We start from the raw sequence: 16,941 nt of genomic DNA on the forward strand, positions 1-16,941 counted from the left end.
AAACCATATATTATAATAAATAATATATATCTTTAAGAAATTTCTATATAATAATATAAAGTTATATATTTATAAACATTTATAGCTAAATAGAAATATATAACAAAAAATTATTTATATTTATATTTTTCTTTATTATTTTTAATATATATATATATATATTTGATATTTTCATTATATGATTTTTTTTGTAAATTTGGTAGAAGTTTATATTAAAGAAATTTTGAGGTCTAAAATAGGTCTTTGGAGGAATATTATAAAATAATAATGGAAAGAATAAAATAAGATAATATTATATCATCAAATTTTAGAGGGAAAAAGAGAAAAAACTATTTTTTCAACTTGTATTTTCAACTCATCTCCCCACAGGGTTTACTCAAACTTCGAGCATGAGCACTTGTTGAATGCGGAATTTAATTCTTAATCCAAGAGTATCCATGTTGCATACTTTCGATGGACCATGCTACACGAAAAATGAGAAATACATGAAAAACGTAATTGGTTCTTATAAAGTTGATTTTGGTTGCATTTTTGTTTTGAGGTCCATTTTAGACTTCAAATTTTCTCTAATGATTGTTTTGGATACTCATGCTCATATTTTAGATATCATATGCCTCCCACACATACATAGATGTGAATGTTGTCACTCTTGTTATCTTACATGGATGTGAAATTTGGAGATGAAGAATCTCTAAAAAATCTTGGAGAAAGATAGAGCGAAACCAAAAGAATTCAATAACTTGTAATCTCAAAATTAAAGACGATACACTCTATCTCATCATCTTCGTACAAACAAATCTATCAGGCCGGAGTAACTCCAGTTTGGCAGAAAACTCAGAAAACTGATTCGATTTATTACATTAGGTAGCTATTGTTATATACAAGAATGTGACTGCTCAATTCATCTTCTGATGACTGTTCACATTCCAGGTTCACCCAACCACAGAGGATTAGGTGTCAACATTCCCCCCCTTAATCTGAAGGGATGTTGGTGAGTCCAAGCATCATTCTGAATCTTTCAAGCTTTTCTCTTCCAAGCGCTTTGGTGAAGATGTCTGCAATTTGCTCATTTGTGGAACAATGACGAAGATGGATTGTTTTGGCCTCAACATGATGTCGGATCAGATGATATTTAGTATTGATGTGCTTTGTACGATCATGGAACTTTGGATTCTTGGCCAACTTTATTGCAGAGGTGTTGTCAATCATGAGTGGAGTTGATTGTACTTGTTTTACTTGCAAATCTTCAAGAATTTTCCTGAGCCACACAATTTCTTTCGTTGCTTCAGCTGCTGCCACGTATTCTGCTTCTGTTGTGGAATCTGCTGGAACTGATTGTTTGCGTGATCTCCAAGAGACAACTCCTGATCCAAGACTCATAGCATATCCTGAAGTAGATACCCCAGTTTCTTTGTCTCCATCGAAGTCTGAATCAGAGTATCCAATCAAGCTGAAGTCGTCCACCTGTGTATACTTGATTCCAAGGTCTTGAGTTCCCTTCAAGTACCTTAGAACTCTTTTTGCAGCAGACCAATGTCTCTCACAAGGCTTTTGCATAAACCTGGAGAGGATTCCAACAGCAAATGAAATGTCTGGTCTGGTAGTAGTGAGGTAGATGAGACTTCCTACAAGCTGTCTATACTTTGTTGCATCCTCAAATTCCTTTCCTTCAATAGATGTGAGCTTTAAGTTTTGTTCCATTGGAGTAGAAAGAGGATTGCACTTTGTCATGCCAAATCTGTTTAACAAATCTCCAATGTATTTCTTTTGAGAAAGAAATACAGATTTTGGATGTTGGGTTACTTCAATGCCAAGATAGTAATGAACATAGCCCAAATCAGTCATTTCAAAACTTTTCCCCAATTCCTTCTTTATGGATGCAATGTAGCTTTCATTGTTCCCTGTCATTAAAAGATCATCTACATATACCACAAGATATACACTGTTTTGCCAACTTTCTTGACAAATAAAGTTGCATCATCAAGATCAAAATGATTGAAGTTGAGTTTCAGAAGATGCTCAGTTAGTTTTTCATACCAGGCTCGCAGTGCTTGTTTGAGGCCATACAAGGACTTCACAAGTTTGCATACTTTTTGTTCATGTCCTTTCACAGCAAATCCTTCAGGCTGGGACATAAAAACATTCTTTTTTAGATCTCCATTCAAGAATGCAGTTTTTACATCCATTTGATGGACTTTCCAACCGTTCTGAGCTGCTAGTGCAAAGAGTGTCCGGATGGTGGCCCATTTTGCTGTGGGGGCAAAAGTTTCCTCATAATCGACCCCTTCCTTCTGTGCAAAACCTTTTGCCACAAGCCTAGCTTTGTGCTTGTCAAGTGAGCCATCAGCTTTGCATTTGTTCTTGTAGACCCACTTGCAGCCAATTGGTTTGGTTCCAAATGGAGGATCAACCAGCTTCCAAGTGCCATTCTTTATGAGGGCATCATACTCCTTTTGCATCGCTTCTTTCCATTCATCATGAGAAGCAGCTTCTTTGAAGGAAGTTGGTTCAAAATCTGTAGACAAGTTCAATTCACAATCATAAGTAACATCCATATCAACAGGTGAATTAGAGTCATCTACATCACCTCCATCTTGTCGGTTTGAATTTCTGGTTCCTGTTTTTCCAATTTCATCAGGATGAACACTTTCAAGTGTCTTTGTCAGCCACTTTGGGGGACCTTTCTGAGATGGTCCAGGCTGCTCTGTTGATTGAGTTGGGACTGAATCAAGATTGAGTCTCCCAATTCTATCAATTACATCACTTAAAGCATCATCCGTTGTTGGAGTTTCATGCAGAGGAGATTGTTCTTCAGAAGAAGATTCCACATGTTGATCTAGTATAGGAATCCCCCCTTCAAGATGTGGAATCTGATTATCAAATTCTTGAAATGATTTCGTTTTTGCGAATCTATCCAAGCGATCAAGTTGCCGCTCAACAACATTGTCAGATTTGGATGATTCAAGAAAAATGACATCTCTAGATACAACAAACTTTTTATTTACTTCATCATAGAGGCGGTATGCTTTAGATGTGTTTGAATACCCCAGGAAGATACACTTACGACTTCTAGCACCAAGTTTGTTTCTATGTACCTTTGGTATCAAAGCATAACAGGTGGAACCAAAGATCCTGAGATGTTTTACCGAAGGAACATGTCCATACCACAATTCATAAGGAGTCTTGTTTCTTATAGCATTAGATGGACATCTATTCTTTATATATGCAGCACATAGAACAACATCAGCCCAAAACATTATCTTTACATTTTTGAAGAAAAGCATGGATCGTACCATATTCAAGATTGTTCTATTCATTCTTTCAGCTACACCATTCTGTTGGGGATTATAAGGCACAGTTGTTTGATGTTTGATCCCATGTTGGCGAAGATAGTTTTCAAATTCATTTGATGTATATTCTTTTCCATTATCAGTGCGAATAGACCCAATATGAGATTGTGCATCATTTTCAATCCATTTATGAAAATTCTTGAATGTTTGAAAAGCATCAGATTTGTTCTTCAATAAATAAACCCAACACATTCTGGTGTAATCATCAATAAATGTCATGATATATTTATGTCCATTTGCAGAAGGAACAGGCATTGGACCACATAAATCTGAATGAATGAGTTCAAGCTTCCTATGTGCTCTTGAATGTGAATCATGAAAAGACTGTTTGCTATGCTTTCCTAGAATGCAAGCATCACATTGCTTATGTTTCCTAGGAATTGTAGGCAAACCAGCAACACCATTTTTCTTCAATAAGCGGAGACTGTCATAGTTTAAATGTTCAAATCTAGCATGCCATAATAAACTTGATGGAAGTGTACCTTCTTCATGATGAGAAATATATGAGAAATGTTGTGCATGAGCAGAGGTTCCTTGCAGTTTGAGAAGTCTTTCTTCTTCTATTCCCCTCATGACAAGTGAGTGGTCAGATGCTTTTCTTACCTCAAGCTTGCCATCAAACATATGAATGGAGTGACCTTGCTGGCGGATGTGGACCAAGGACAGCAAGTTTCTCTTGAGCTGTGGGAGATATAGAACATGATCCAAAAGAAAGTCTGGAAGACCAGGCAGTTTAAGCCTGATTGTGCCAAGCCCTGATGGCTTGATTTTTGACTGATCTGCAAAGTATACTGCTCCATCAACATTGTCAGTGAAATCTTCAAAAAAAATCTTTTCTATGAGTCATATGACAGGTTGCTCCTGAATCAAGCAACCAATCATTTTTCGAAGAAGCAAGTGAAGCATTAAACAAATCTTCATTTACTCCAATGTTACATTGTGCCTCAATATAGTGAGCGGATTCAGGTGCTTTACCTTTGTCTGTATCATCAGTTTTACCTTTCTGCTGGTTTCTTTTCTGCTCAATTTTGTCCCATGGTAGCTTGCATGTAGAAGCATCATGTGATCCATTTCGTTTGCAGCGAATGCAATGCAGATCTGCCTTTTCTCCTTGAGAATGTCTGCCCCCCCTGCCTCTGAAGTATCTTCCTCTTCCTCTTCGTCCACCTCTTCCTCTTGTAGAATCTTGAGCAGGATGCTTTTCTTTATGAGCAAGGCACACAGTCTCTTCAGAAGATTCAGGGGCTATCTTCTTTCCAAAGGCTTTCTCTCTTTCAGCAAACTTTTTCACAAGAGAGTCAAATGTTATATCTTTAAGATTTCCATTTGCTTGTAAAGACTCAAGATAATTGGAGTAGGTAGGATAGAGTGCCTTGAGAAAAGCAATAAGAGGGATATCCAGCTCAACCTTAGTGGATTTAATATCATGCATTATAGATTTTACTTCAGATGCAAGAGCTAGAGGATCATTATTTTTCAGTTCAAGAGTGAAGAGTTTAATCATGAGCTGAACAACTTCAAGTGCAGAATGTGAGTCATAGAGTTCTTTCAGCTTTTGTAAAGCTTCAAAGGCAGTTGAATATGATGAAATATGGCGACTTACTTCTTCATTTACAGATGCTGCGATTAATGCATAGGCTTTGCTGTTCTTGTTTTCCCAAATGACGAGCTCTTTGTCTGATGTAGGCTGCACTGGGTCATTGTCTCCTTCTTTGACACACACTCCTTTCCACAACTCATTGAAGATGAGGGTGTGTTTTATCATCCGGGACCATTCAGGATAGTTCTCCTTGCCAGTGAGAACTATTCCTACCATAGAGATGATTGAATGCATTCTGTAAAAAATACTTCTGTTGATAAAAAAACTTCTGCTGATAAAAAAACTTCTGCTGATGAAAAAAACTTCTGCTGATAAAAAAACTTCTGCTGATAAAAAAAACATTTTGCTGATATATAGTGAAGTTGTACTCAAAAGGGCAACAGATTTCAAATTCTTTATGCACTAAGTTTTCTTCAAATGTCTCCAAAATTTATAAAATATCCTCCCCTTTCATTTTCTTTTAGTGGGATTCCTTTTCTCGAGACAAGTGCAAAGAATGCCACTAATGTTGAAGAAGCATTTATGACCATGGCATCAGAGATAAAAAAGAGGATGGCAAATCAGCAAATCTGGCACAGTGAATGTTGGTGGGAGTCAGCCTATTCCACCGAAGAGCGGCTGCTGTTCATAGTTTCGAGTCTTGGAACTCAGGAGCATTCTGGTCAAGTAATTCTACATAATGTATGCGGCGATGTTATGGTTGCATCAGGTATTTTGGGAGCTCTTTTGGAAAATAATGCAAGGATACATAAAGTGATGCTCGATGCCCAAGTTCAGTGCACTGGCTGATCTGGTCAAAGAGCTGTTTAGAAATGGGGATTATCAGAAGTTTTCAGCTTTAATTCAACGGGGTTAATAATGCAAACGCATTCAAACATTAATGCAAACGCATTCAAACATCAAAACGATAATACCACTGCGCATTCAACACTCAAACGTTAATACGACTGCGCATTCAAAACGTTGTGACCTTGCCGTCAGCACTGAGAATTCATTTAAACTTTCAAGACTTGCGTTGCAGCCCACATGGGAAAGAAAGGATTCTGTCCAGTTTTCAGCGGCGTACAAGGAGGCTTCTCCGTTCTGGAACTCCCACTTCCACTGGCGATAGCTATGCTCTCTTTCCGGAAAGCCTTCACCAATACGTCAAAGAAATTAAATTAAATGAAGTACTGTCTACGATGCGGACGATTATACCTTGACTTCACATTTAAGCCCGCGTACTCAGAATCTGGAATATACAAACGCTTGAAGCAATCGTCCCTTGACTTCACATTTAAGCCCACGTACTCAGAATCATGGTTCGGCTCTAGATTTCCGTCGATAATGCAGGATGGAATCCCTGAGAACGGCGATGGCTCGCCTTCGAGCTCGAGATCAGTTACCAACACTGTCAACAGGTCGCACAATTTCGTAATACAGGGTTATTCCTTGGCCAAGGGCATGGGCATTGGGTGTATGAGAGAATTCGCAACTCGGTCACGTGAGAGCGAAATGAGCTTGGACAGGTCTGCATAGAGGCACCAACGCATCTCTGGGCATGTCAGGCCATCGACAGAGGCAGAGCAGCGCTCAGGACTGAGGCAGTGGCAGACTATTTCAGGACAGAGGCAGTGGCAGCGCTCAAGATAGAGGCAGTGGCAGAGATGAAGGGAGTTACAACTATTTTTAGAACTGGCTCCGATACCATGTTAGGCCAGGAGTAACTCCAGTTTGGCAGAAAACTCAGAAAACTGATTCGATTTATTACATTAGGTAGCTATTGTTATATACAAGAATGTGACTGCTCAGTTCATCTTCTGATGACTGTTTACATTCCAGGTTCACACAACCGCAGAGGATTAGGTGTCAACAAAATCTTTCCTCCATTGAGAGCATGACTATGATTAAGTATCTAATATATAAGAACATGATAAACAATATTGATGACAAGAGGTTTTCCAAAATTGGTTCAAACACCAGCCAAAACCACCAACTGCTTAAGCGGGGATGGCATAAAGATGCAAGTGTTGGTTAAAACATTGATGAATACAAAAAGTCATTTTGCAAAATTTTGTTAATATTAAAAATATTATTACATTTAAATTTAAAGTGAATCCTTCGTGTGAGAAAGAATTAGAGGATAAAAGAAAATTAAGATACTACAAAGAGGTCATCGACCATAATCTAGAAAATCAAAAGTACTTCTCGATGTTGATTAGTGTAAAAAAGTAAATCAACATTGCTAAAAAAAGAGTAAATTTTCATGACCGGCATAGTGAAATTGGGCATTGAAGAATTCTCGAATCATTGAGGACAAAAAGAATTTGCCATCTATAACACCAAGTGGGTTGAAGATGAAAAACACTTTCTTTTAAAATGCCTTGTGTATACTCAAATTAAATTCGAACTTAAAAATATTTGTCATGATATCAACATTCCTAATTTTTGAAAATATTAAAACTATGGTAATCTTGGAACGCTTTTCTCAAATTATTTGAGCACAAAAATACAATTTAAAAAAAATTCAAAATAATCTCTGATCCTTTTGAAAGTCTAATAAAAACCAAATTTAGTCTCAGTAAAATCATCGTGTTTCTATCTATGTACATTGATTATATCGAAACCAATTCTTACATTTAGATTTAAAAGCACATATATTGAACTAAAAATCCATCAACTGACTTTTTCTAATTATAGTTGAGATAAAAGATAAGGGTTCTAGTAAATTGGGAGGATGTCTAATTTCATGTTGATGCCATCCTCCACATGCAAACACTAAGTATGGAATGTATTTTTACATACTTACAATAAAAGTAGGTTGGTGCATCAAAAAAGTTAGATAAAATATTATGATTTTGAGCAAGTATTCAGTAGCTTACAGTATTTTATATTTTTCTTATGATTGTTTAAAGTGGAATTGGAAATTAATTATACACATGCATATGGAAAATATTAAGCATTATGCAGTAAACCAATCATTGGTTTAGTGTTTTTCTATTTTATTTATTGGATAAGAATAAATTGATATTTAATGGACAAAATCAAAAGACAATAAATCAATGACAAACAAATATTCGGTACTTTATATTTTTCCTCAAATTGTTTAAAGTGGAATTGGAAATTAGGCATACAAATGCACACAACAAATATTAAGTACCATGCAGGAAGCCAATCATTGGTTTATTGTCTTTTAATCTTGTCTATTGAATATCACTATATTTTTATCCAACAGACAAAATTAAAGGCAGTGAGCCAATGATTAACTTACTAGTGCTTAATATTTGTCTGCATTGACATTTTTTCTTATGACAATTTTTTGACATGTTAAAATTGCTTTGTATTTTTTTAATCTGCTTTCATTATCTCAATCCCATCCTTCAGTAATTGATATTAATTACATGAATTTAGTAAGGATTGCATGCTGGTTTTAATACCGCATCAGCTTTTGAAATGTTAGTTTCTCATTGTTTTCTATCTCAAAGAACAAAAAGTAGGTAGACTTAATGTTTTCTATCTCAAAGAACAGAAGGTATGTGCACTTCCCATCCTTCAGTAATTGATATTAATTACATGAATTTAGTAAGGATTGCATGCTGGTTTTAATACCGCATCAGCTTTTTAAATGTTAGTTTCTCATTGTTTTCTATCTCAAAGAACAAAAAGTATGTAGACTTAATGTTTTCTATCTCAAATAACAGAAGGTATGTGGACTTGTTGAAGAAACCAAGCTGAGATAATCTAAATAAATCAAACCTCTAAGTTAGTGTTGGCAGATCGTTCTTAGAATATTTTTGGGTACTTTTGAAATATGGATGTCAAGAAATTCTTGCACACTTTTCTCTATTTTAAGGATGTAAAATGTCAGTGTAGACTTAATGTACTTGAGGATTGTACTTGGTGTAAAGTATTTGATGTAAACTTAGCATGACTAAACAGAAATATCAAATGAGGTTTACACGATCAAGTACACCACGAAGGCAACTTCCTATTTGTACTTTAGGACACTCGATCACTCGAGCTAGCCCATCATAATCGTATCCAGAATCCATTACTACAAGATAATATCTCCATATTCCATGTGCATGGGTGAAATACTTGGTTACATGAAACTACTCTCTTGGCCTGTAGGAAACCTGTTCCCGAAGTTGTTGCATTCCTAGGAGATTAGAGTGGCTACTCTCGATACTACTTTATCTGCGTTTCCTAGGTTTGAGAGTGCACAGAGGCCCTTAGTGTGTTGGGGAGAGCCTCTGTGAGTGTTGAACTGTGACCACTAAGGTGAGACAGGTGGCTTGGTTTCGACGAAGTCCTGTTACAATGGTGCGAATGGTGATGAGCTGGATGGACTTGTTATTACTATTAATTCATTGCCCCTTTGCCGGTTTTCAATTCACTACGAGAGATCTTTCTCCTCCAGCTGCTATCCATTCTTCCCAATTCGCATACCTTACTCATATCATCCACCAATGCCCCACAAAGTCTCCCAATGGCAACAGGTCGATGCACAGGATTCAGGGGTAAGTGTGGTTATAGTTTTCTTGTTAAAGAGTAATAAGAGCCCATAGGATCTAGTGGGAAATACCAAACCTTATCATAGGACACAACTTTTTTTTTTTTTTTTTTTTCATAATTTATATTTGTTTGGCACAAGTGTGTATTATTAATTTTTTTTTTTTTTTTTTTTTTCATAATTTATATTTGTTTGGCACAAGTGTGTATTATTCTGATAGGTTAATTTCTTATTTATATCATAGAGGTTTAGATTATTTATAAACGGTCTCTATATAATTATTAAAATATGTCATAAATAAAATTATATATATATATTTATATTTCATAAATAAAGTTATATATATATCATATATATATATATATATTCATTTTTAAGTTTATAGTCAAGTTAGACACCAAATCCCTTTGCCGGTTTTCAATTCACTACGAGAGATCTTTCTCCTCCAGCTGCTATCCATTCTTCCCAATTCGCATACCTTACTCATATCATCCACCAATGCCCCACAAAGTCTCCCAATGGCAACAGGTCGATGCACAGGATTCAGGGGTAAGTGTGGTTATAGTTTTCTTGTTAAAGAGTAATAAGAGCCCATAGGATCTAGTGGGAAATACCAAACCTTACCATAGGACACAACTTTCTTTTTTTCTTTTCTTTTTTTTGTTTTTGTTTTTTTAATTTATATTTGTTTGGCACAAGTGTGTGTATTATTCTGATAGGTTAATTTCTTATCTATATCATAGAGGTTTAGATTATTTATAAACGGTCTCTATGTAATTATTAAAATATTTCATAAATAAAATTATATATATATATATATATATTTCATAAATAAAGTTATATATATATATATATATATATATATTCATTTTTAAGTTTATGGTCAAGTTAGACACCAAATGAGTGTGTGAGATTTTTTTGTTTGTGAGACTAAAGGTCTATTTTTGCATAGTGATTTGACTCTAAAGTCTAAAGGCAAACATATTCTACCTGTCTGATTTTAAACTTATAAGCCCATATCTATATATTAATCATTTTAAATTCTATATTATCTCTTTTTAAAATATTTTTAAAACTTCTTTAATACATATGATCGATGTTTTTAATAAAATTGTATAAACCGTTTAACTATTTTTGATTATTGTCCTTACGCTCACAACATTGCCATATTTTTGGAGATTCGTACAACATAGGTGAAATATTATCACTCGACTATCACTGGTTTCTCCTTGGTATTCTTGTCAATTCAAGAAAACAGATCTCCCTAGTTGCATTATATTCCAGAATTAAATTCCATTGCATTGTAAGTTTTAACTTTTCATTATTTCAGGCTTGGGGAATATCTCTTCACTGTAATGATTTCATAATGCTTCCCTTATTTAGTCTTTTAGAACAGTAGTTTAGGGAGTGGAGAGCGTGCATGCAAATTGCCCCTTGATCACATGAATCTTAATGGTTGAGCATCATCTGTGGACGGTGGCTGCTGACATATGCTCACCATCGCTGGCCGTGCGTATTTTACTATTTTGTAGCAAGGGCCTATGTACGTGGAACTTCGAAATCCATACATCTGGATCTGAATCAGGGCTGAGTAAGATGGATATCTGTTCTAGCTGCTTGCTCTAACATGCTAACATTTCTAAACTGGTAAGGCGATAATGCTTGTCTGCATAGTTGGTTTCTTCTACAATAATGTTATTAATTCTACTGCGAACTCAGTTTATGTTTTCTCTCGATCTACAGTTGTAAATAACAGGGCCGAAATCCTTTATTTTCAAGTGGACAAACAATTTGTTGATAAATGATAGAGGGCCACATGGCATCGGTGCCTCTAAAGTGTGTGTTGTTCTCCTTGACTTTATTTGCTAGATTAACGTATTGAGGGGAATGGTACCCTCAACAGCTGGTTGAATGTGTTGTATTTCTCCCTGCGATTGTTTAAGTTTAGCCACTGGATGCCATTATTAACCTCTTATGCCCCTATCTATCTTATAGAGGCATTTCAGGGTGATATTAATTTGTTAAATCTGATATGTCTATCTTATCATCAGGCACTGAGGCAAAGAGATGATGATTTGGCACGGGAATTGGTGCTTCTGAAGCAAAGAGTTGACGAGTTAGAGTACCATACAAGGGGGCGTGGAATTGCTGGAATTTTAAGCCTCCGAAAAAATGAGGGAAATGAAGGGAAAAGTCAAACACAAGCAACACCTGCATGATGCATGCTACCTTCAAAAGGTTCTTGCCTTTGTGTAACGCTTATAATGATTATTTTTTTACTCACTCAGATCTCAAGTGCCTTTTCTTGCTATTCTTCATGTGAGAGATAAAATAGCTCATCTTGCCCAGCTTTAACCTTGTTCGTAATTGTGAAAATTGGCCTCAATTTTAGTGGTCAAATGGCATTTTGCAATATCTAGAAGCACTCATGTAGCAGTGCTTCATTGAATAAGAAAAAATATGCCAGAAAAAATGTTTTGGATTACAGGAAAATAGAAATCGAAGAAACTGAACTCACGTTGCACTTTATGTATCAGTCGATTGAGCAATTTTCTTTCAGCTCAAAGATGTAGCATTTTCTCAATGTATGTTTAGTTTGAACTTTGAAGGTGCTGATAAGAAAGGTCATTTGACCATAATTTTCGAGCTCAGACATGTCAAATTATTGGTACAAAATTATCGTCAGTAACAATATTGTAAAATACAATTATAAATAATAACCACCATTATTGCCCAGTTTAGTTACTGTTATTTATGACCCTTCAATAACCACCATTAATGCCCATTTTGGTTACTGTTATTTACGACACTTAATTATTTAAAATGGTTTTACATGTGTTTTCAGTCCATCTATGGCCAAATTGAGAACTTGCTGCCTTGATTAGCTCGGAAGAAATAGCTCCGTTAGTGAAAGATTCAGGTGGATTACTCCTTGAAGATGCCTTCAAGCAGGTCTGCCGTTCTTAGATTTAATGGGTATGGCGGGTTTGCATGTGATCTGTGGGTAATTTTTATATACTAAACTTCCCTTCATCTGGTATTTCTGAGGATCAAGAAGCTGTAATAACAAACTCTAACAATCACGCAACACATGCTTAGATGAATAAAAAAAGATTTGCTAATCACATTGCTATCAATGAAGTAATATGCAGGCTTAGTGCTAGTACGCGAAGATATCGATTTCAGTTTATGTACAACTCTTTCTATATACTAGAATAGCAAAGATTTTTATTAACTTTCAAACTTTGAGGCAGATTAGCCATTCCTATAATCAGCGGTCGGTACATCATATGAGGTGCATAATAAAGCACTATTTTTTATTTTTTATTTATCTTGAAACCAACGATTATGAGCTTTTCTTTTTACCCGCATTACTGGTTTACATTGGCATGGTTTCATCTTAACACCAGTTCCATTAAGCATTGAGAAGGATAAACAATGCAAATCTACGGCTCCTTAAAATATGTTAGATAAATTTATTCTAATTTATTTTTAAAATTGTTATGATAATTAATAAAAGATGTTTCTCTTTCGTATTAAATGTTAAGTCAATTTTTATATTTTATTTTTAATTAATATTATATAAAAAAGTAAATTCTCTTCTATTTTAAAGGGTAAGAGCATTTCATTTTTCTTAGTGCAAAAATCATTGAACATGTATTTACTTGAGAAAATGAGAACTGAAAGGACTGGATACACACGTATGTTTTACTCAGTATCTTATCCGTCTAACTCGATGATGTTCACTCCCCTTTCATTGGAGCTGCTTGCACTTCCTAGATCAGTGTCATCTTCATTTTGGACATCCATAGTTGGGTCTGTGTTTCTAACGGAGCTTCATTCTACTTGGTTGACGACTTGATTTCAACCATTTTTCCCATTGGCACTAAATATCTTTCTCGACTATACATATTTTGCTTTAAATGGTATCCTTCTCTTTGCCCCACTCATCAATATGAATGCTTCCTCAGGAGGGTCTTGCAATCCTGGCTGTCCCACCCACCTTCTTATGCCACTCTAATAGCTAAGAGTTATAAAGATAAGAGTTATAATGAGTTCCGGTTTGGGATGGTGAAACCTTGGGTACCTACTTTAATATTGTTGTGTAATAGTGGTATGAGGTGTAACCTCTCACATGTGAGAGGTGGTCTTTTCACCTATCAAGGATAGGTTCCATGACATATTTGAATCAATGTTATCAGAACTGAATTGGAATCAGTGGAATCGGTTGAATCAGTTGGTTCATCCATTTTTCGCCTTAAGTTGGTTCGACTAGTGGAATGAAACTGGAAATGGCCGGTTCAATACTGAACCAACCAGTTCTTTTATGAAACCATTCGGTTCAATATTGAATTACCCAGTTCTTTTATGGAATCAACCAGTTTAGTATCAAACTAGCCTTTTTCACTGAACCGGCTAGTTCTGTACAATGGAACCATGGACTCCAAACACACTTTTTTTTTAAGAAAACAATAATTTATGAGTGGGGCAGCCTAATATTCAACCCTAGGGCCCTACCAATGCTATGCAGTTATGGTTATGTGGCGTTCTCCTTTATCTTTCATTTTCATCCTTTTACTTAAATTTTTAACATTAGCATTAATTGACTTAAGATGTTTAAGAGTGGTTCTAACTTGGATTTCATATGGAGAGAGTAAAATTTTAGATCCCACTCAAAATCCAACAGACTTAATAGTTTTTAAGATTTCAGGATTGGGGGGATTGCAACATTTCCATTGGATTTTTTCATGTATAAGAGTATGGAAATATAATTTAATCAAGAGCACTAAGCCCTCTATGTACCTTGATATTAGTGGCATTGATTATTCAACTCCTCTATCACGACCCTAGTAAAAATGCACCCAACACAAACAAAATCTCGATTCGGCATGTGAAGCTTTTACCAATCTTATCATAATGCTCAAAGTGTGATATTGATGAAGAAGATCCCAATAGAGGCAATGATTTTTATGATATTTAGATATTTGTTGTAACATCATCATTTTTTTTTTTTTTTTCACTGGAGACCATCTAGAGCCTCTTTGTTAATGTATATTTGGTTCAAAAATGTATTGCATTAAGTGCTATTTTGGTTATATGCATTCTTGCTATATAAATGAAAATTTTTACATATTTGTGTATAGATGATTTAGATTTATGTGAATGCACATGATTATAATGTCTTTCTTTTAATTTGAATATTTTATATATTTTTGGGTTGATCAGTTTCTTGTCTGGTTTTCCCTGGTTCCTGATTTTTGGGTCGATCGGTAACATTGATCTGAATGAACATATATTGCATGTCTAAATCAACGGTGTGACTTGTATCTCTAAAATGGGAGGATCATAGCAAAGGATTTGAGGTTTGATGAGGGTTGGGTTCTTTATTTGTCCTTCCACCACTTTATTTCTTAGGGCACAAGGAAGTTTCCTTTCTTATCCTATATCAAGGTTGTAATAGCCATATAATAGTGCAAAGTGCTGCTTCATTTTATGTTAGAAAATGACAACTTGAATACAACAACACAAATGATAGATTTAGTTATATCCTCCTTTCTAATACATGATTTTATTCTTCAATGAATTGTTTTTATTTCTTGGTTGAGGTTGTACTCTTTAATGATTTTTTTTACAGCAATGTATGTAAAATTTCAGCTATTTTCATGATATAGAAGGGTCCAAAGCTATTATGTTTTCAATAGCCCTATTTTACGTGTCCAACTAATGGTATCAAACTTTATCTTTTATGATACATCAATTCTCAAGGGTGTAAAGCTTGTTGTACCCTTGGATTATACCTTGTTTTCTTATTCATTTGGTTGCAAAATGTTCTCTTGTCAATCAAGATCAAAGCTATTACTCTTCTGTGTTAGCTTTTGGGGTTAAAAAGTGTTTACACTATGCTTAGGGAGCTTCGTGTTCGGTATATATATATATATATAGATATATGTTGATTGTTATGCCTTGACTTGATGCTTATGTGGCACAATTCCTTAGGGGGTTGGAGAAATGCATGGCTCACATCCTTAAAATGAGGTGCACACATGGAGGTTGTTTGCTTTCTTAGGATGATGATCATTTGGAGTGTTGATCATCTAGAAGAATGTTGAGCCTTAAGTAGCATGGGGACACTTGGTAGCTTGTGTGTAGGCTTGTGTTTGACTTGAGGGTGTTTGGACCGAGTGATCATGTAGATGTGGTGGACCCAAATGTACACATGGTTTAAGAGGGAGCATTGGAGGCCTTCAGAAGAGCATTGTACATTTCTCATGGAGCACCCATCTTAGGGCCCTTACTTGGTGGATATGCATACCTTGGAGCTTGATACTTGTCACTTGGAGCATTGGTTAGTTAGGTCGCTTGTTTTGGACATGGTCCACTTTATTCTTGTTGGCCTTCTGCTTTTTTTTGTATAAATAGAAGATAGTCTTTTTATTTATCATTGTGATATAATCATCATTTTAAAGATGCCATTGTGATATAATCATTACATTAGAGATGTGAAAGTTAGAGTGGACTACCTCTCTCATTTATGCTCTTTTTGTTATACTTTCCTCTCTATCTTGAGCGTTAGGGTCCTTGAGGCGATTTAGGAAGATGACTAGGGTTAGGGTTTTCCCTAAGAAAACAAGAAAGCTAGGGCTTGAGAGAGTCCCTAGAGGAGCAAAGAGAGCATTTGTTCTTGTATCTCTTGTGAGAGAAGAAAGCCATGGTTTTGTGGCATTTGGAATCCCTAATGCTACTTGGAGTTCTCAATGTGGAGAAGATAGTGGGAGACTATCTTGTTTTATCTTGTACACTTGTGGGATGCAAGTGTAGGTGCTAAGGATGACTTGTTAATGTGTATGGTAACTTGTGGATCTTTGGTGGAGTGACAACTTTTGGTTGGGATTGATTCTTAACTAGGAGTTGGTGGCTAGGACTTGGATAACATGAATTGTATCAACTTGTTGGTATGTACTTGTAATTTCATGTTATATATGTATAAATCATGCATTGCATATGTTCTTATGAGTAGTTTCTAGTGTTAGTTATGAATGTTGATATGACACACAACATTGAGCATAATTTTTTAAGTGATTTGAAAAATATATAGAAGCTAATTGGTCAGATTTATAGTTGTTATAAATATGTTGTTATGTTATTTTTAGATCTTGTTTAGGTTGGGAAGAGTGCTCCAAGAGTTGGAAACATTGTTCCCTTAAAACACATTTTTTCGATATTTATTTTTTTGGTGTACCTTTCATATTTGGTGGAAAATAAATGAAGTATTTTCTATTGCAATTAATTTCAGATTTAGTTGTCAGATTAAAAGCTCACATGGAATAGATCCATAGAACTTCATGGTTTAGGTGAAATATCCAAATGGGCATTAATTGTTGTATATGGAAATTCTAACTTGGTATTGACACTGATTTGAACAAGATTACACTCTTGGTGAAGAGGGAGTGGGGCATATCAATTCTTCCATACTTAGGAGGGGTTCTTGACTCATTATA

At 35.4% G+C, this 16,941-nt stretch overlaps 1 protein-coding gene across 1 annotated transcript in view; it reads left to right on the forward strand.

Annotated features, from left to right (window-relative positions):
* Window positions 1-12,489, forward strand: part of LOC149160206 (Optic atrophy 3 protein (OPA3)) — a 97,601-nt gene extending 85,112 nt beyond the window's left edge. Inside the window, exons 4-5 of the mRNA XM_089436666.1 lie at window positions 11,494-11,680; window positions 12,288-12,489. Coding sequence (XP_089292792.1) covers window positions 11,494-11,661 — 168 coding nt within the window. The 3' untranslated portion in view covers window positions 11,662-11,680; window positions 12,288-12,489. The remainder of the gene's footprint in view (window positions 1-11,493; window positions 11,681-12,287) is intronic.
* Window positions 12,490-16,941: the final 4,452 nt, after the last annotated feature.

The sequence above is a fragment of the Pinus tabuliformis genome, chromosome 5_2, assembly GCF_031772625.1.
Source record: "Pinus tabuliformis cultivar Carrire ecotype Pingquan chromosome 5_2, CPIR1, whole genome shotgun sequence".
Classification (NCBI taxonomy): Eukaryota; Viridiplantae; Streptophyta; class Pinopsida; order Pinales; family Pinaceae; genus Pinus; species Pinus tabuliformis.